This window comes from Phalaenopsis equestris, unplaced genomic scaffold (assembly GCF_001263595.1).
Source record: "Phalaenopsis equestris unplaced genomic scaffold, ASM126359v1 Scaffold222511, whole genome shotgun sequence".
NCBI lineage: Eukaryota > Viridiplantae > Streptophyta > Magnoliopsida > Asparagales > Orchidaceae > Phalaenopsis > Phalaenopsis equestris.
In genome coordinates, this window is record NW_018240677.1 from 156,731 (window position 1) to 179,162 (window position 22,432).

Consider the following 22,432-nt stretch of genomic DNA (forward strand, 5'->3'; position numbering starts at 1 on the left):
ATTTTTAGTGCTATATATTTTTTTTTCCAATAGTGTAGAAAGTGGATCCCACCTTTCTTGTTTTTTTGCACAAAAAGTAGGGAAATTTGACTTCACAATTTTATTGGATTCTAGGATTCTAGTGAAGCAAACTTCCCCTAAATAATTAGAGGAAGTCGTACTTACTGCATGAGAAGAGATGAACGGGCTTTACCCTTCCCATGAGGAAACAAAGCTAGGATGACACTGCCATATAGCACATGGTTGGATGCAACTGTCCTTCATGATGGTTAAAAAACTTTTTGTTTCCCACTTCTTAAGCAAGTTTATCCTATCAAAGACAGCAGACTACCCAGGTTACCATGCAAAATTTTGCGCCCTTTATATTTCTTGATTCTTGGCATGAAATCTCTCAGATCCAATTTTCAATCTTTGTCCATTTGAATTTTTTATTGCTTTATATTCCCTTAAAGTTATTGTTTCATATTCCAGTGTCTTCATGCTTCACGATTTTTGGCTAGGAATTCGGAATAGGTTAGGCCAAGGCTTCAGTGATCTTTCTCTTGTTGAACGTCAGTTCAGAAGTTCCTTAAGATAAGTTGCAAATAGATACCCACACATTGTCAGTTCAGAAGTTCCTTAAGATAAGTTGCAAATAGATACCCACACATTGTAAAATTTTTCCTGCAGCTAGACACATTTTATGGACAAATTTTTAATGTATGCCTTTTGTTTTTTTTTTAAGTTAAACAAAATAATTATGTTGGAAAGTCTCTGCAAAGGAACCTAATTTAGTGTCATGGGCTAGTTATTAGATTATGTTCTTCATAACACATGAAATTTTTATTCCTTGGATATAAAACAAACTTTGGATTTTTTGTTATGTTGTTTGAAGTTGGTTTTAAATTATTGTTTAGGATTGCTGCCTCTTCTGCGAAGCTTGTCTAGTTGTAAATATGTAAATGTTATTTTCCTGAAATGATTCCACACTTTCTTCTCCAATTTTTTTGAAGGTGCATTTCTTCAGCATGTTGTCAATAGAACGTGCCAATAAACAAGCAATGCTTTCTGGCACTGCTACAAGAAGGCACTGCTCATTCTGTTACTTTTTAGTTGAATTATAAATGACCACTGATATTATGTACGGACAGAAGTAACTTGAAATGGAAAGGAGGATGCGACTTGCTTCAATATTCTTACGACATAGTTGATAAATAGGGATGGCGAACTAATCTTAACAATCAGAACAATAAATTTAAATTGATCAATTCCAATACTGTGATAGCTGATCAGGTACTGCTGACATCCTTATCTATTCTCATATGGTGGCTAGGATGCAGGTAATAAATTTAAAATTTGATCGCTCAGTTAAGGAAGAGGTGGCTTGGGCTTGGTGTGCCTAGCAGGGGTTCTCTGGAAGAGTATGAATATGGTTTAGCATGCAAGGATCTACTTGCCTTCTTAGTAGTAAAATTATTGATCTGTTTGAAAAAAGAAAATGATGAAATTAAAAGTTTTCACCTGAAGTTCTGATTTTCTGTTTACTCTCCAAAGAAGTTTAGATCGATTTGTTTGAATATAGGAAATGATGAAATTAGAAGTCTTCAGCTGAAGTTCTGATTTTCTGTTGACACTCCGAAGAAGTTACATTGATCTTTGAAAAAGATAATTCTTAAATTAAAAGCTTTCACCTGAAGTTCTGATTTTCTTTTGACACCCGAAAGAAGTTTAGAAGCATTTGATTTGATAAGAATGTATGTGCTATACATGCATGTTGATATGAACACTTTGGTAGGCAATCTTGATTATTCGAATGAATATAATGAGTATGTTGATGCATCTACTAGTTCAAATATCTTGTGCATATGCCTAAACTTCTATGCAAAAATTTTTTATTCAAATTTTAAATTTGGGTTTATTTTTAATAGAAAACCATCACCACATGGTCTGCACGTGATTCTGACTGCTTGCTTTTGTTCACATGCGATCTGCTGTTTCTGTGTTACATTTTTCTTGATCACAGTAGTAATCTTGAAAACCACTTAAAGTTTTGAAGCTTTTTTTTATTATTTTATTCTGAACTTTCAGCTTCTCAGTCTGTTACTTACAAACTAACCATACTTTTTATAATTGTTAAAGATTTGCCCTGTACTTATAATGAGAAACATGGTAGTGGCCAGGTCTCGGTTTGCCCTGCTTATAATATTAACGATGTTAATACAGATTTAAGTTAGTTTGAAATCTAATATATTATCCCTTCACAGCTGCTCTAGAAACCCGTTGATATAGGAAGTGTGATTTTATTATAAACCATTTGAAGTGACATAGTAGACAGCAAGCACTTAGCATCAACAAAAGAAGGTAACCTGATTATTGTTGTCGAGGGACTTACATGATATCTTCTGTTTCTTGCTCGTGAGGCATTAAAATTTTTGTTATTATTATAATTATTATTATTATTATTTTGTAAATCCTTGTCTTCAAAAGGCTGAAAATTGCATTGACTGAGAAGATAATGGAGTTTTCTATAACGAACTTTTGAGCTTGTTGGATAACTTCTTTCCTTTATACAATGAAAGAAAATTTATTGATTTTTTGTTGCTTCGAAGAATATTCCAACAACTTCAAGGGCTATAGTCAAATTATCTCAGGAAGTTTTTTTGAGTTCATGAACTTACTCTTTCTTCTAAATAATTGCAAGAGTGCGCTATACCATGTAAGCAGTACATTTGCTTCAGTTCATCGGGGTTTTCCTGTAACCTGTTCACTTTTCCTCATTGAATAATAACCATGTTTGATGTTACAAATATGGTTCAAATATGGAGAAAGCCAGTATGATTATTATAGAATTGAATCTTGACTATAAATATGCTGTAATATACAAATTGGATGCTGTGGATGACGTGCTGTTTTGTTCTAAATGAAATGGAAGGATTTGATAGATATATTGTATGATGTGATGTTTAATGGAGTATTGGGCATCAAAATATCACTTTGATAACTGATGTTTCCAAAATTTTTGTTTATTATTTGCTTGTCTTGAAAAGTTTGATAAAAATTCTCTCTTCTTTGTAGGAAAATTTCTTGCATCTGGTGCTGATGGTATGTTCTTTTATTCAATTTCATGGCTGAACTAAACCCAATTGTCACCAATTTTTCAATTTGCTGGCCTGGGCAGTGATTATTTATATATGTGCAGGTGGAGAGCTGGTTATATGGAAGTTGCACTCAGCAGATGATGGGTTGGCTTGGAAAGTTTTTAAGACATTATTGTAAGCAGTCCTGGATGTTGGCTAATATTTCAGTGCTATATCATGAAATTACTGTGAAACTTTTCGAACAGATTTCACCGCAAGGATGTTCTTGATCTTCAGTGGTCCCCTGATGGTGGATACCTTATTTCCGGGTCTGTTGACAATTCTAGCATAATATGGGATGTCAATAAAGGTCTGTGGGTGAATTACTAGTTAAAAGTGGGATGGCTAAAAAACAGCTATAGTTTACATGGTAAAATTCTATCATTTGTTGGCAGGTTCTGTCCATCAGATTTTAGATGCTCATTTGCATTATGTTCAGGGTGTTTCTTGGGATCCATTAGGTTGCTACGTTGCTTCTCTTAGTTCAGATAGAACATGCCGGATCTATGTAAACAAACCTCAAACTAAGCAAAAGGGCTATGAGAATATTAATTTTGTGTCTCAATATGTTCTGACGAAGTTGGAGGTACAAAACATGGATGATTCTATGGTATGTTGATTTTACTAATTCTTATTTAACAAATTTTGCAGCAGCACCGAATAAGTATTCATTTTTTTTCTATTCAGCCTCCGCAGGCAAAAACTCATTTATTTCATGATGAAACACTGAATTCCTTTTTTAGGAGATTGTCGTGGTCTCCTGATGGGTCATTTTTACTAGTTCCAGCAGGTATAAGTTTATTCAATTTGCTTTTTTGGTTGTTTCATGCATGCGCGCGCGCGCGCGCGCACACACACACACATATATTAGAAGTTCTTAAATTAGCTTTTTTTTGTAATATAAATAAAAAAGCAAGTCTTCATAAATGTGCTGAACGTATTTGAAGCTATCTGTGTGTGTGTGTGTGTGTGTGTGTATTAATTTTTTAGAAGTTCTTAATTTAGCTTTTTTTTTGTAATTTAGAAGTTTATTTAATTTAGAAGTTTTCATGTATGTGCTGAGTGTATTTGAAGCTCTGTTACACTGAAAGTTGTACTGATTTCAGCTATTGCCGTGCGTTAGCTTGGTATATTTTTATTCTTCAGTTTTTCTTAAGCTTTGAAATTTGGTGAACTGAACCTAATCAAGAAAGAAAACGGATATTAATAGTACAATGTAAACCTTGAAGCGCATGAAGCATTCTCATCTTGCTAAACATAAATATTCTGTTTAAAATTTTGAATTTTTTTTTGGAAGAAATGGTTCGCATGAAATCATATAAGGATTTACATGAACAATCCCTTTTGAACCCTAATGCTTGAGTACTTGTTGAAGTAATGGAAAAAAATGAACTTCCATTTTTTTTTTATTTCATAAAAAATATTATGTCATAATGCAGTATATGCTACGTAAGTCATCAATTGTTGAATTTCCTTGTTGTGCATACCATTATAATACTTTCTACCATATAACAATATATTTCTATTGATTTTACACAATTTGTTAACTTCAGAGCATGTTATATCCTTAATGAAGATTTTCTCTGACCTTTTGTTGGGCTTGGTGATGTTTTTGCCGATGCTATCATTTCAAGAAAGGTATAACTATGAGAAAGTCATTTTATTTTTATTTTTATCACCTACATTTAGAAAATTCTTCACGAAATATTTTTCCTATGGTACAAGTCATCTACATGCACTATTAGCTAGTATTTATATACTTAGAGGTATTTATACCTACATAATCATTTCTTTCCTCTCAAAGAATCTTTTCCTTAACAGACTAACTTAAGCATCAGCATTAGCTTTATCCAACTGTTTGGGGCCGGCAGCATGAATTTTTATTTTCAATTGATTATGGTGGAGAGATATTTGAGGTGCTAAAACTATGCTTCCCAAACCATTTTGAGCAATTTTTATCTTTGTTTTTTTTCTTCTGAGCCATTTTCATCCTTTTGTCTAATTAGTAGATTTTGTATGCTTTATTTGTGCGGGTTCAAACCAATTAAGTCTATTCAATTAAATTGATTTTAATACTTCACTCTGTTGTTTTCTCTAATATAATCAATCCTTACTAAATCCTTTCTAGTTTTATATACATCCATCCTAAAATTCTCCTTCCATTCATGCTTAACATAGATATCAAAAATTTTTTATCACCAGTTACTCAGATTTATGTAGCGTTGATGTCCTAATTTTGATTTTATTTAATTATATTTAAGTCTCCACCCTAACATCTTATCCCTTTATGCTATTGATGCATTTCCTTATTTTAATTATCTAATTTTAGCTCTAAAATTTATAAATTTATCTACATTGCCCACATGTCATTATAATAGATACGAGGTACTTAAACATATCACACTTTGGTATTGTTTTATCTTCTAATAATATCTTCCAATGAACTTGTAGATCTTTTAATCAGTCTTTATCAGCTAATTACGAATGCTTTATTTTTTAATTATTTTCTTCCATTGTTTTCGTTTTTCCCTTATTTTAGCCTATTTTGTGCGGAATTTCTGAATCAACTCTTCAATTCTAACATCAGCAGTAAATTCACATCCTTTACAATGAGATATGTATCCAACCTACTGCAACCTTCTGCTAGCTCATCCGTGGCCACCTACTGCCATTGTCTTTAGGGCTACTTTGCTTGGTATATATATTCATGTGCTGTCCATTTAGCTCATAAGGAAGGGCATTATTTTTTACATTCATTTCCTGATTTTTTATATAAAAGTTATGCTTCCATGCATAAGCTTTCCTTTTTTATTGGGTTGATTATGGCCAAATTTTACTCTCTTGCTTTTTTTTCCTAATATATACCCACACCTAGGCTATAAATGCGATACCACTTATTGGAATTGGAAATGTAGTGTTCCTTTTTTATATTTTTTAATATGGTACCAGAAACTTCCTTTAATTTCAAATAGTCTCTTATTCTTATCGTCTACTTCTTCTCTGATTACTAATTCATCCTTATAATTTTTTTAAAGTTTTATTTAAACAATGTTGATGGTTTAACTCCGGAAAGAAGTTGTCTCACCACCTGCCATACTTCAAGATCCTATGATAGCTTTGGTATTTAAGAAACATTCTTCGAATAACTGAGTATATAGTTGACCACAATTTTATGCTATCATTTCAAGTAATTAAGTAATGAAAAGAATATTGTTCTCATGATGAACGAATTAGAATTTTTGCTAAGATAATTACTAAATTTTGAAAATTTTGTTTTATCTAACTATTAAAAAAAAGTTTTTAAGAAAATGTTTTTATGACTTACGCCACATAATCTAACTTTGATGATTTTATATTGAGAGACAATACTTTGTATCTATTGTTTGCCTTAAGTGATGCTTATGCGTGATTGTAATTGAACGCTATTTCAACTATTGTTGTCAATCGAGAGCAGTATTGTTTTCTGTCTTCAGATAACATAGGAAAGCTTATCACTTGTATTGATTAGGTATATTTTTTATTCTTATTTAGTTCAAATGATTGTTTTAAAATATTTCTCAATTGCAAATCTTAAAGTATGATTATGGTTGTGAATGAACCAATGCACTCGATGAACGATTTGAACTTAGCTCGATTAAAAGTTAGCAAATAAAAAAGCTTAAATATTTTTTAAAAGTTCGAAGCTTAAATGAACTAAACATTAATATTGTATAACCTGCTTATTTTTGTTCATGAACAAACTCGTTTGCTGTACAATAATTAACTTGTTAAATGTTCAATATTAAACTCGATGATAACTCATATTATGTTATTTGAATAAACTTTGATTTCTAGAACTTATTTAATTATATATTTAGTAGTAATATATTATTTTATCAATAATATTTTAGAATTAATTATTAATTATAATTTATCTATTAATATATATTTATTAGTTAACTCTTTTTAATAATTATGACATCATTATCCATCATATTTAATCAATCACATTTTTAATATTAATTAATTAATTAATCAATCATTATCTAAATACATAATATCTAAGTATTAATTATATAATCCACATTAGTTATGTAATACTGTATAGATTTAACTTTTTTCTTCATCTATGAATATATTAATAATTTATGTAATTTCTTATTTTTGTGTAATATGATTAGATATTCAAATTTATTCAATAACTCTTTATTTAGATCTGTAAAATCTTTTGTTGAAAATTTTATATGAAAACTCAAATACTCATTCGAATTTTTAGCTTATTTATCAACTCATTTAAATCGTCGTTCATTTGACATAAACATATCAAATTCAATCACTAAAAAATTTAAATAAGCCAATCTTAAATATAAATGTGAAAGCTTGAGCCAAACATGAACAACATATAATTTTACCTAGCTAAGTTCAATCTACCATATACTTAGCTCGACTCAGCTTGATTACAACTGCAAGTAATATGTCTATAAACTTAAAGAATTGTTTGGTTTACTTTATTTGTTTTATTATATTTTTTATGGTACCTTTATATAACATGTGATTTTAATATTTGACTAAACAAATCATAAATAAATGAGGATTGGGTAAAGCAAAACAATATGGATTTGTTTTTCATAAAATCAAAACATTACACATAGAAACCCTTAAGGTTTATCATAAATCATTGTGAAATAGTATTGTGGAGTTATATTAATAGTTGGCAGCGCTGCGAAGTTATGTTTTCCGTCTTGATACCTTAATTTTTCAGGTTCATAGCACTACAGTACTCCTCAAGCTACGACGTCCTTAAATGTTGTGGTGCTCAAACTTTAGCACAACAATGTTCAACCTTAAGAGTTGCGGAGTCAAAAATAGGTGTTGCGTTGCTAAGCTCTTAGTTCTCTTTATGTATTTGTTCATCATCAACACTATGACGCTTATCATCTAGAGTTGTGGTGCTCTAAACATAGTATTATGACACTATGTTCTCACGTATTTGCTCCCATTTAACTTAATTAACATTGAGGCGTTGAGCGATCAACATTGCAGTGCTGTACTTGATTTTCTTATTTTCTTTTGAATTTTTCACTTGTGTGGTTTTCTATAAAAAAACTTGTATAAAAAATTGAAATTTTAAATGTAATTTTCATCAATAAATTTTTCCAAACTTAACAAATATTTGTCTACAAGTAATCACATATATACATTCATGAATTTGATTTATTTTAATAACATATATCTCAAAATTTATATATGATTCAATAATAAATTTAGATAATTTAATCTATCATTATAAAATTAGTAATCAGGAATAATTATTAACTAATAATTTTTAAAATTTGTATTTTTATTAGTTTTTTTCAGAGTATAATTCTCTAAGTTTTCTAGTTATTATAAATGGCTTTAATGATCATTAATTAAAATATTAATATAAAATTTTGATATTAATGATGTTAATAATCGTAATTAAGACGTTCTCCATTAAATATTACATTATCAAGTTAAATTTAATAAAATTTGATTACTAATATAATAAATTATATGACATGACTTTTTTATATTCGTATTTAATCTAAAGATTTTTTCTTGCCCTTATTTCTTTTTCTTTTGATTTTTTATTTTTAACCCAATTTTTTAGAGGATTATTTTATTGGCTAAGTATTATTAATGATTTTAAACACCATTCTATTTTTCTATTTCTACCAAAGTTGATACTAAATTTTCATATCAAGTTGTGTAATTAATACTCATCTTTATTATGTTATTACAATGACAACCTGTTTAGTTTTGTAACCTAATTATTAATTAGATTTATTTCATGTTAATTATGTGAATCAAGTGTTTTGAAGAAGTTTACATAATTAGGATTATTAAAATCAATATAAATTTTATTAATTATTAAGTTAACTAATTTATTTATTTATTTAATAATTTATTGCTAATTAAGTTTATAAAGCATAACTTAATTATATTTGTTAATTAAACAAGAATTCAATTAATAACAATACATAAATAGTTTGAATGCAATTATCTGGCAAAAATAATCTTATATTATGATCAATAATGTTAGAACGTTGCAATTACAATGCCTAGGCGTTGCAAATATCGCAACACGAAACAATACAACACAAAAAGACAACATCAACACATAATATAAGAGCTTCTCCACCACTCTCTTTTTTTAAATAATTAAAAATAAACAAAAAGATAATAAAAAATGACTGAAACTAAAGGATAAGAATATCATTTTAATATTTCTATTATTTTCTCTTTGTTTTAGGGATGTGATCGATGTTTGAAATTATGCTATTGGATATTACAACATTTTTTGTTCGTGAAGCGGGGAGTAGGCCTTGAGGTGTAAGCCTCGTAGTTTGAAAATTGCATAATGAATATAAATGACATATATATATAAAGAATGTGTGAGAGAGCCCAAACATGACACCCTGCCAACACAAAAACCACAAATGGTTCCAAAACTAGAAAAAATTAAAAAATACATTAGATACTTAAATAAAAAATCGAACAGTGCCGAAATACATAGTATCAGGTGGCTAGAGAGCGACCCAATTTGGTCTTGCCAAGCTAATAAGCTGGTAAGATGATTGCCATTGCCAGTAGTAACCAATGTATCCTCCAATACGTTTCCGACTCCAATACGTTTCCGAGCTGGAGTCGGCCTCCATTCTTCTTCTTCTCCAATACGTTTCCGAGTTGGAGTCGGCCTCCATTCTTCTTCTCCCTTCTGGAATAGACCTGCCATTCCTCTTCTGAAGAATCAGTATGATGGGGTGGTATAACTGAAGCAAAAGGAATACCAACCGTAGTACCCGCAATATGTTCTAGTATATGTGAAGTATGAGTTGCATCTACACCGGATACTTACTGAAGAAGTGGAACTACGAAGCTCTTCTGATTATCAGTCTGAACACTATCATTTGTAGGTACTCATCAATATTGTTTTCTATGGGGTTTGAAGGTGTCAGCATCACATCACTCACAGTAACAGTAACAACAGTGTCATGGGGGATCCTCAGGGGCAACAGACACCTCCTGTTTGTTAGTATCCTCCACAGGTGGAACTAAAATGTCCAGAGCAGTGGGGTTAGACCCATCCTTATTCACTTGAACCTTAGATTTCAAATTTGGATGAAACTTGTGGCATTTATCAAGGACATGACCAAACATCTTAGAGTGGGTATAATATGGGGGTCTGTGCTCCATGACGATTTGTTGCCAATAACCATTATGGGTTATGCCCAGCCAGACTTCAGTAACATCAAATAAAGCAATATCCATTTCCACAATTATTTTGGCCACCGAGGGTCTGGTTAGGTTGAAAGTAGATAGATCTAGCTTTAAAGGTCCCCAAGGATGATCCCAAAAGAGTAGAAAACCTGATGGTGAAAAAAATGCAGCTTGAGACCAGGTAAAATAAATCATAGAAGTACAGTGTGAGTTTCATGATTTGGGTTGAAATCAGGAGACCTATTGAGTAACTTCATTAATTTATCTGCGATATTAAGATATTTCCTGGAGAAAATTCTGGTATAGTCTTCAGCCACTGTTAGTTGGATCAACACATGTCTCCCATCTATGAGTCCCACTTTCCACTTGCTCAGCACTCTTTCTGATAACATTCATAGGAGGGTGTCCCCACTAAAATTTTCCAATAAGAGCAAACTTGAATTTTTCCGTCAATGTAGAAATTTCTGATTCAAATAAAAAAATTGTTATTTTTCCACATTTCCTACTTCCCTTCTTAACAAAAGGGCAATCATCTGCGGGCGCGCGAAATTTCTTATAGCTTAAGGGGAATACCACCGCGGACTCCACCTGAGAGTTATCCACAACGTGAGCAAAAGAGACTTTGTCCGGCTCAACCAAAGAAGAAGGAAGCTCTATCAGAGCAAGAAGAGCTGTCAACGTTAAGCTACAACGAGGTTGCTGATAGAAAGAGTAGGCGGAGAGAGGAGCTGTCGGACGCAGTCGCAGTAGAAGAAAGCAGCGTCGAAAACCTAACTGTCGGGCGTAGACATAGAAAGCGCTTGTGATGGACGAAACTATGACGAGAGACAGTGACGCAGACTCCAGACAACGGAGTGAGAGTCGACGATGCGAGGTCCTCTCCTTGAAGCGGTAGAATCATTTATGACTGAAATCGCCATCGGAAGCCTTAGCAGAGCTCTCGATTGAAATCGCCATATATATATATATATATATATGGTATAGGGAAGCCCGGAGGCAATATATTAATCAAAATAAACTTACAAAGATAGATAGAAAAAAAAGGACCCTCTAATAATAAACAAAAAGTTCAAATTCTCACCCGGTCCCATTTACCAGTTATACAACCCACGTAAAAAAATTCCTCAAAATAAACATATGTATGCCCAAAAATGTAAGAAAATTCCAAAAAGAGAGGCCTTTTAAAAAGAGATTGTATGATGAACAATTAAAATGCTCCACCAGAATATGAAAATAAAAGGGAAGTTCCTGAGAGCTGAGAGAGCAACCAAGGCCCAGAGCACTAGAGGAATCAGGGATAACACGACTGACACTCCCCTAAGTAAACATAATAGAACATTCCACCTCCAGGCTGATACAGCAAGGAGAGTGCCCAGCATCACCTCGATCGAGCAGCAAAGAGGTCCCTAAAATGGAGATCTACCTGAAATCCAAAAAGAGAAATAGGATTAGAGTCCAAAATTATTAACCAAAGGTTCTCTCCACAGCCAAATAAGGACATTATGACCACACTAGACTCCAGCCGGCCAATCTACCATAAAGATAGCATGCCCTGTCCTCAACAATCTATACAATGAAGACCTACAAAGCATAAAACAGAAAAAAGCCGTTCGCGAACATAAACCAGCAATTCAACAGAGCATCTACCCATAGAGGAGTGCAAAAGAATAGTAGCCCACCAACAAACAGTCCACGAGCCAAGAAACAAAGCCCCCATAAAAGAAACCACTCTAACAAAATAAACCGTGAGTCACATCAAGCCAAAACAATACCAATAGCCACCAACAAAGCATAAACAAACTAAAAATAGTCACAAGTCAACTAACCAAACCTCCAACAAAGAAAAACATTACAACCCAGACATCCAGAGCAATAGCAACCCCCAAAAAAAAAACATCTCCAAAGAAGGAGAGGAAAATAAAATTAGACTCTGATAAAGGGAACATCCAAGAGATCTCTAGCCAAGACAACTTGAAGCCTATCTATAGGGAACCTTGCAACCTCCAAACCCAAGTGTCCTTTTTTAGCTACATAATAAGCAGGCTTATTTCCCTCTCTAAAAATATGGCACCATTTAATATAAAGATGCTGCGAAGAAATTAACAACCTGATCCTATTCAAAGTCTTGAGTGCTCCCCTGGTGGCTTAGTTTCCCCAACTAATATATCAACCACCACTTTTGAGTCACCCTCGCAAATCAAAAAACACCACCTCTGATTAATTGCTATCAGTAATGTCCAGTAAACAACCCATCAGTTTCCAAGGGGCTTTTAACATAGCAAGGAGAAGAGAAAAAGCACACACATTTTGCCTTATGATCTCTGAATTTGCCACCAACAGCAGCCGGCCTTTTTTAAAACAGCCATCTATGTTTTCAACCAACTATGGGGAGGGGCTAACCATCTTAATATGTTAGGTCTATCAACAACAATGTAAATCCTGAGAGGAGGGAAGTGCTTTACTTCTAAATACCTTACTTAAATAAGGCATAATATTAGCAACAATGCTCTTAACCGAGGGGACAATGCCTTCAAATTTAGCCGAGTTCCAAGCAAGCCAAACAAACCACATCACATTGAAAGGATGGAACAGGAGGAGTGTTCCCCACTTTTATCCCTCTAGAAATACAACAATCAACCAACCCGTGCCGCCTACTCACAACCCAGCCCCCCAACAAATGTCCCAACTCACCCCACACTTCTGTTTTAAGAAAACAATTAAAAAATAAATGTGTGCCTAAATCCTCGTTAATTTTACACAAGGAGCACTGAGAAGCCAACTTTAAACCCTTCAATTTTAAAGTGTCATCATATGGAACAAAATTGTGTAAATGACTCTGCCCAAAAAAAACATAAGAGGGAGATAACTCCCTGCACCATTCATATGGAACAAAATTGTGTAAATGACTCTGCCCAAAAAAACATAAGAGGGAGATAACTCCCTGCACCATGTAGACTTTCCCCAAGACGACTCCCCAAATTGGTGAAGTTTAGAGTAGATAGACTTTGCAACAGAAAAATTTCGCACATCTTTTTTGAAGTATGTATATAGATATATATTAATAAAAATTAAAAATTTACATTTAAGGAATTGTCAATTATTTAAAATTTTAAATTATCATTTCTTTTTCTCTTATTATTTAGTGTTCGTTGTGTTGCTTTTGTTTTTGTCACCATAAACAAAGCCAACATTCAGGTTTGTGTGTGACCGCATTATCCTCATTACAAACCACTCATCATCTAATGGCACATCTTCACATGAAAGAGGATTCTCATCATTCTTCGAACCTCTCTTTTTCGAAAAAACTTCTACGTTTTAATTTTTTGCACATGATGTACACTAAAAAATTATCCTTAAAGTAGTTTGGCAGCTTCTCCTTTTTGTCTGAAACTTGATTATATGTGCTCCAATTATGCTCACATTCAAATGATGAACATGTAAGTCTTAGCATCTTAATAGAAAAATGTTGGAGCTTTGGAGTACCATGACCAAACTAAATCCACCATGCAACTATATTTGATAGAAAATTATGTAATTAGAAATTAAAAGAATAGTGCTTAGATACTCGATACTTTTTCAATGAACATAATACATTTTAAAAATTTTACTTGGGGAGTGTTTTGTAATAGTAGCTTTTGCTTGTTGTAGTCTAGAGAAATCTTTATTTTTAGGTGAAATAAGTTGCATATCAACAATTGCTTTCTTATTTGGTTTAGCAACGAATCTATCCATATAATGCTATAGCCCCAATTTGATCTCAAGATTTATATATTTGTTCTCAGCATATTGAAATTGAGGTTTGAGGAAATATTCAACTACACGTAAATGGCGGTGGAGCTGGAACCCTCATTTTTCATCAATAATATCTCAAATCTTTCTATGTGATATTTTCTCATCCTAGGTTGTGTTGTTAACTCCTTGGCTTCGTTCATTACATGGTAAATAAAACTTTGTTGACTTCTCAACATCCATCATTATCAAGACATGCACTAATGACTTGTGGTTGTTAATGCATATGCTGTACTAGACCAAAAATTTTTATTAAAATAAATTTTCTTACTTATTTTCTCTCAAACTTAACCCATGCATAGCTAAGCCAATTAGTGGAAGTGAACATTACCTTCAATGGTTGTCAAGCTTCCAACATATTCTACATAGTCAAAAGGGTTGTAGCAATTCTTATTTCAGCAGAACATATAACTTTTTTTTGAGAATTTTCACATTAAAAACGACACCCAATAGTACTTTTAAATGAATATACTTTTCTTTTCTTTGGTCACGCCATTTTTATTTTTTGGCATCTAATGTCAAGTTTATGCAATGTGCAACACAATGTGTCTAATATAAATATTTTCTCTTCTCCATCAATTTATTCTATAGTGTTATAAACACTTGTTATATTTGTCACAATTTGAGCACAAAATGCTCTTCGATTTCATTTATCACTTCAAATAATCCAAAAATATACTCTTGATCCTTAACCGAGTAAGAAGTTTCTTTTTGTTTTTAAAATGTAGTGTCTTATAAATTATTAATTAGAATTCTAATCAAAGTTTTATTCTTTATGTCTGACTAGCCATCAAACATGATTGTAAGTTCCTTCTGACTCTAGGTCCTTTTATTCCCTTCTATGTTTTTCTCGGTATTACTCAATTCGTCTCATTTTTTCAAGTCATACATTCATGGGGTTTTCAAACATTGACCTTAAGCTCCAATAACAAATCATATCATAGTAAAAAAAAAATCGATATGTTGGTTTCGTTTTTTTTTTGGCATGAAATAAAGATAAAATAAATCTCGAATATTTAATTATTTAAATAATCAAACATGATGTCAAAAGTAATATATCATCTCCAAAGGTGCAAATATCACTTTATAATGAGTTCCATCATTTAAATGAAGAAATTTTGGATATTTGCATGGCCTGCATACTGCCAACAGATCATTTTGCTGGTCTAAATGTAAAAGGGGCATATTTACTATTTTGGAAATTACAATATGCCCTCAATTACATTTAAACTTCCAAAACTCATGGAGTTATTATTGTTTGATTGATTGTTAATTAATTAAAATCAAATTTGTCAAATTTTAATGTTCAAAATTTAAATTTAAACATTAAGTTGAGAATGATATATTTGTAATTTTGGGAAAATTATAAATGACTTTTTTTACATTTCTAATTATGAGTTCTCTTAGATTTTTATTATTTTGTCGATTAACAATCAGTTAAATTCAGATTTTTTATAAGTTTTAATGTTAAATGTTCAAATTGAATTTAACTTTGTTCACTTTTCTAATTATGAATTTCACTGGAGTTTTATCGTTTTGTGTTTATTGGTGAGTTTCAATGAAATTTTACAAATTTAGGTTTCCAAATATCCAAAATAACGATTAAGGTAGATTTGTAATTCTTAAATTTTATTCAAATGATACTTAAATCTTTGTTAATTTCACTTGCTGAATTCATCAATTTTCAAGAAATGCTCAAGTCTGTGAGCTTAATGATTATTCAATCATTTTCATCAATTAAAACTATTCAAAGAATTGTAGAAAACTAATGTTCATCATTTCAAATATTTGCAAATTTACATTTACTTGCATTTTAACTTTGTAATCAACTAATTCATTTCAAGTGTTCAATTAATCATAGCATCAACGTTTCAAAGCATAATTCTCTATTTTAATTAGAATTTGGAAACAAATGGTTAAAAGTGCAAAATAAAAATTTATAGATATACGCATCTGCTTCCCAGATAATCTTATTGATTTCAAATGAATGGAACTATCATTTTATTGCACCAGTTCTCCGTTTCAATTATTTGCTCGAAAGTCCAATTGAGTTTTGTATTTTCTGACATTTATTTTTTGTTTTAGTTTTTTTTCAAATCAATTACTAGTTTTAGGAGAAGTTGGAATTTCTTTATTTAATGTTGGTTTCTTACCCTCAGAAAATTAGAGAGCTTACCTGAGTAGGAGACTACAAGTGAGCTCACTTTTATTAAATTTTGATTTATTTTTTATTTTTAATGATATTTAAATATTTTATTGGTTTTAATTGAAATAGAAAATTATTGATTATCTTTCTTTTTTTATATTATTTTTATTTTATTCCTTGTGTTTAACTGAGTTTATTGTATTTTGTTTTTATTTTTCTAATTTTTCTTTATTTAATTATGAATTATTTATTTATTTATTTAATTTTTCAAGATATAGGGTATGTTTGTGACAGCTTTTTGTCTGTTTTGTTTTTTAGACCGCCATCACAGTTCAGTTTGAGAAACTATTTTCTTACAACTTCTTAGAAATTTCTATGGCAGAAAATTATTTTTTTTCAACCTAGGCTGTTAATGTGTGGTGGCTTTCAGAAGGATGCTTTCTGATATTTTGAAAATAAAATAAAATTATAATAGCTACCATAGTCTTTTGAAAAACAGTTTCTTCTACAACTTTACAATTGCTTCTTCAAACAGCTGTAATGCCCCGGACAGACCTTTAATTAATTAAGAAATCAAGGAATTTTTTTCTTAAACACGGGCTACGTTGGCTGCCACCTCTGCTTAGCGGTCTCTTTTGATTTTCCTCCAATCATTACAACTCCATGCAAGCTCTGTATCTGGTTCTGCCGTTTGCTCTGATCTCCACCCTCTGTTTGAAATAGAAGGAAATTGACGACATCAGTTCCTCGTCTCCATGGGAACGGTGAACGGAAGTCATCCAAAAGAATACACATGATCCATACAATTCTACGACCAAACCTTAGATCTTTTCCTCTTGAAAGGATCTCTACATCCTTATGGTGAGGATCACAGGGACAAAATCTCGTGATTCAAAAATTTCTTTCATAAGTGATCAACTACCGAGCCTTAGATATAAGATTTAAGAATTACCTCAATTCACGGCGTTTTGTTTTGATTGAATGGATGTAGCACTATCATTTGAGGCCTCTCTAGCTCCAATTAGCTTGGCATAATCTCCTTGTATGATCGAGAGCTCCTTGGTCTGATCAAGAGTGGCAAAAGATGGTTCGGGAAGATGTAGTTTTGATCGGGGAACGATTTGAATGATCTTTGAAGTTAATGATGGGGTTGGATTGGTGAATTATGGGATGGATAATTAAGCTTGGCCTTGGTTAGGGATGTGTGAAACCGTAGCTAATCAATGGAGTGGACTAGGAAGGATGGGGAGTTGATTGGATGGCTAGGCTAAGGGTTCAAGAGTGATTTTGACAGAGCTTCGCTAAGGTATTTGCAAGTCCTGTTGAGCAAACCTGAGAGGTAGTATTTATAGGCATGTAGCTCAAGTTGGGGTCTAGGTTGTTCAAGTGCATCAATTATTGGTGGCTTGATGATGTGGCACGGTCAAAGGTTGGCCAAAAGGGATTTAGCCAAATGGATGGTGAAGTTTGGTGTGTCACCAATGGGAGGATACATTTGTGCTTTGAGAGATGGTTAGCTTCCACTGGAATATTCAAGGTGGTTAAGCTAGCTTGGGTGCACCTCTTTGGACTATTAAATCAGTTGGGGAGGTTAGTGGATAGACCAATAGGTTTAGGCCATGTGGAAGGGTGGTTGGACCAATAATTTCTGCAAAAAGGTTGTTCCTGGTTGACTTGGAAATCGCTAGCCATGACTTGAATAAGGCTTGGCAATTGGCTTGAAAATGGCTCATTTAGGCTTGATTGGACTGGGCTTAAGTTCAAAGCAAGATTGGCTTGGAGGAGAGCCAAAAGATATTTGAAAGGTGGCTTGAGATTGACAATAGGATGGCTTGGCTGAAATTTGGATTTTGGCTTGGGTAGAAGTTGATTAGGCTTAGATTTAGGTGGATTTGACAAGTGGTCTTAAGTAAAATTTTGGGTGATGAATTGGCCTATAGGAAGGCTCAAATTGGATGACTTTGGGTTGAGATTGCTTGGTGGGTAGAATGGTGTCTGTGAGTGAAAATTTGAGTGAAATTAGTTTAATCTTGAAAATGATAGTGATTTAAAAATTGGAATGTTTAGTGTACTAAATTTTAAATAATTGTCAAGAGTTATGAGTGGATGTAATGGATTTGAAAATTTTATTTTGAATGGAAAGTGAATTTGTATGAAAATTTTATTTTATTATTTATATTGAATTTTATTATCTTTTTATTGAATTTTATAAATGAATTATTATGTGCAGTTGGCTGTTGGTTATTTTTTTAATTTTTTTGTAAAATTTAATTTTATTATTAATGAATTTTTTTCAATTGAAATCTTAATTTTCATTGTTTTTCAATTTTTTAATTATGTTTGTGATTTCTGTTGAATTTTATTTTATTTATGGAATGATTTTTGACATTTTGAAGATTTTTCAAATTTTTATTTTTATTTTCATTTTATTGGTCAATTTTGGAATTTTTTATTGTAATTTTTTATTTTAATGAAAATTTTGATGAATTTATTTTTGTTTTTTATTTTATTTTTTTTGAAGTTTTAATGAGTTTGTTTATATTTGATTTTAATTTTAGTTGACTTTTTGAGTTTTTTTATTCTCTCTTTTGTTAAAAGATAAACCCTTGTTACATAAGATTTAATGGTTTTAGTTCAAAATGAACATAAGATTTAATGGTTTCTTTATGAACTAAAGAAAGCCTTACCCAAAGAAATTAAAGTAGAGAGTGTAAAGTACTTAAAGAAAGACAAAATAGAAGAACTAAGTCTCTAGGGCCAAAAGGTTGCTTGGGGCATTTCCAAGCTTTTAGGAACTCAAACTATAAGGGGGAAAGATCTAAGAAAAATCACCAAGGAAACCTTAAGTTTTAGAGAGCAGTAACAAGAAAGACTACAAGTAAAAATTAGTTCAACAAAAAATGCTGTCACATTGAATAGAATAGGATTCTCATAAAAATTTCTTCCAACATCCATGCAGACATATTTGCGTGCCTCTCTGACATGCTCTGGAGACATCTTCTAAGCTAAAACTGCCTTTCCATGACTCTACATTCAACATATACTGATTCAAGGGATCTCTAGCACCTCTACCAAACATTGATTGTAAAGATGACGAGGAATCATTGACACCTCACTCACTCCATAATAAAAGCCGACATCAATTCTACTATCAAATTATTGTCGTGCCAGATGCTTTGATATTGTTGATTTTTTTTGTATAAGATTGAATGTACTATTAGAATGAAGTGCAACATTTTTATGTGAGCAAAAGAGACGCTCAATAATCCTTGTAACACCTTTAAATATCTTGCCACAATAATTGTACTTCAAGTAATGTCTTATCATTGCCTCTTACATCAAGCTACACACTATGTCTCCATGTGGAATCCTTTCAATTGCCCAACTTGAATTTCTTCTTACTTCGAACCATTTTTCATAAAATTTAAAAATCCTGTAATGAAAGTTTTGTTTTAAAATTCAAGCAAATTGGAAATTCAAAACTAATGCAAATATTAAAATTCAACCAAGAAATGTAAGAACCCAATCCACTATAAAATTCCTTATAAGCATTCAAACTCATGACAAGAATACAACACTTTCACTTTTCTAACTTTGTTGAGGTTATAAAAATTCTATTAGACAAAAAAAAAAAAAAAAAAAAAAAAAAAAAAAAAAAAAGCGAGAAATTGATCGGAGGGGGGTCCATGTGTTCGGAAGTTTGAATGCGCCCAGGAGGAGCGAAATGAGGAATTTCGGCGTCAGTTCACTATTAAGGAACATATCCGACGGCTTTCCAACAAAACGGGGCGTCGACATTAATAACCTAATTACCAAAGGATATATCATCAATTAATATTAAATAATCAATGGTTTGTAATCTAGAAGAACTGACACGTTAATTTTTTAATGACTTAAGGCTGTTAATTTATAATTTTCTTTGAACCGACGATTTAAACTGTCAGGAAAGTGATTTACTAGAAACCTATGGATTAATCTGTAGGTTAAATATGTCGTCGATAAGTTGTTGAAAATTAGTTTAAAATTTTCGATGCTAATTAAGTAGTAGGTTTTTTTGTTGTTTTCAGCAGTTTTTTCTCTAGTAAGTTTAAGATACAGTTACATGCACAATTGATAGAAGACATATATGTAGTTCTTCGCTATTTAGTGAAAGATTTAAATTTTTATAAACTTTCTATTTATAATCATTAATAATGATTAAGTAAAACTTTTATTTTATTTCGGTACTTTAATTAAATAGTTTTTCTTTAACATGACATTATAATTATAATACAATAGAGCAATGGGTGATGTTTTGTGTGTCAAACTCATTAAAAAGAGAGAATCCAGCTAGATCAAACACGCTTACATGATTTAGTTTCATCAACTACAATAAATCCTTAAACAAACATTCCAATTTGAGAGATAATTGATCTGTTTTGTTTGCTTTTGTTGATGAAAGTTGCGAGTGGTTGCTTGAAAAAAAATGGAGGATGTTGTGATGAATAGTTTGGTAATGTCGATCTTCCTTGGAGATAAATTAAAGAACTTTTAGAAGAAGTTGATTAAAGTGATATGTAAGATTTAGTATGAAAAAAAAAGAGGAGGATGGTGTGTCTACAATGATGACAAGCTTATCTCTACATGTTTATGCCTTGTGCTAGAATGTGAAGTTGAAGTTTATTCACAAGAAAAGAAGAATGAAGAAGAAGAAAAATATTTTGAGGATGATGAAATTCTATCCAAAGAAGAAAAAGATTATGTGAATGAAAGAAAGGATGTTGATTTTGATTTAGGGTTTATTTGTGGCAGCTGCAACTGCTTGAAGAAGCAGTCAGTTGCGAAGGTGTCGAAGAAGCTGTTATTCAAAAAACTGCAGTGGCTATTATAAATTTTTTTTTTTAAAGTCAGACTGTAACTTTCTAGCAGCCACAACAGGTAGCTAGGTCCAGTGGCAAAACACAACTTTAATTGAAAATTTTTAAAACACAGACAAAACGCAGTTTTGCCAAATAAGAAAAAACTTCGGTGCGGTACTGCTCTGCCATCCCAAACTGACCCTTAATTTACCTTATTTATTGAAATTTAAGATTTTATTTATTTATTTATTTATGCTTTAAAATATAACTTTTATTATGAATTGAAAGATTTTATTATGCCTTTTTAAGTTTTTAGTTATTGCAGCAAAATGATAGAATTCATTAGTAAGTTTTAATTTGTAGGTTAATCGTCAAAGTTTGCCTTCAAATTTAGTATGTACATCTCTATTTTTTTCTATTTTATATCAACTTTTAAGTCATAAAATAAACACTGTATTTTATAATTATTTATGAATGTATTTATGCATATATAATCTTACTTAACCTATGAGTGCTTTGATTTATAAAACACAATTTAGCTCAGTTCTTTATGCGTTGAAGCAAAAACGAAGCCTATTTATCACATTGTGCATATATTGTTTTAAGATCTTCATGCCAACATTCATCTAGTGCAACTATAATAAAGCATGCCCCAATGATATGTTGGTTGCATGAATTTCTAAGCATGCATAAAGAATCATAGGAATTATGCAATTAATTGGTGTGATAAAATATTCCAATAATATAAGAACATGTAATGGAATGGCTGCTATTAAATTCTAAAAATTAAAATATGTTCTTAAATACTAATTATGAAATCATGTTCAATATGAAGAGTTTTTACTATCTTACGCATTAAAGTTTAAATAAATGTAAGAATAATCAGAATTAGACTTAAAAATAACCTACTTTCTATAGAAAAAATATGAAGATCTTACCAAAACTGGTTGATTCCTTTTCCTACATTGAAATCTTGATCTCTGATGCACTACCTAATGAAATCAGTAAATTCTTTGATTTATATCATATTATTTTTTGTTAATTCACTTCTAGTGAAAACTTAACAAAATAATAGTCTTACCTCAAAATTATTTTAGCCTATAAAATATTCAACGCCTACAATCTTCCAACATAATAGAAAGAAAAAAAATCGAATCCTGAACTCCAAAATCCTAGCTTTCTTTCCATATTTGTTCTTTTTCTACTACTTCCTTTCTTCTTCTTCCTTTTCTTCTAATTATTTCTTCTATTTCCTTTCTCTTCTTGAAGTTTAAAAAGCCCAGCTTTCCTTTGTTTGAATCTAGGAATATTTACGGGATAAG

General features: G+C 31.5%; 1 protein-coding gene across 1 annotated transcript in view; it reads left to right on the forward strand.

Annotated features, from left to right (window-relative positions):
- Positions 1-22,432, forward strand: part of LOC110037640 (chromatin assembly factor 1 subunit FAS2) — a gene marked incomplete at its 3' end in the record, with an annotated part of 46,270 nt that overhangs the window by 17,529 nt on the left and 6,309 nt on the right. The window contains 5 exon segments of the mRNA XM_020742339.1: positions 3,055-3,081; positions 3,179-3,251; positions 3,323-3,426; positions 3,512-3,726; positions 3,804-3,906. Coding sequence (XP_020597998.1) covers positions 3,055-3,081; positions 3,179-3,251; positions 3,323-3,426; positions 3,512-3,726; positions 3,804-3,906 — 522 coding nt within the window.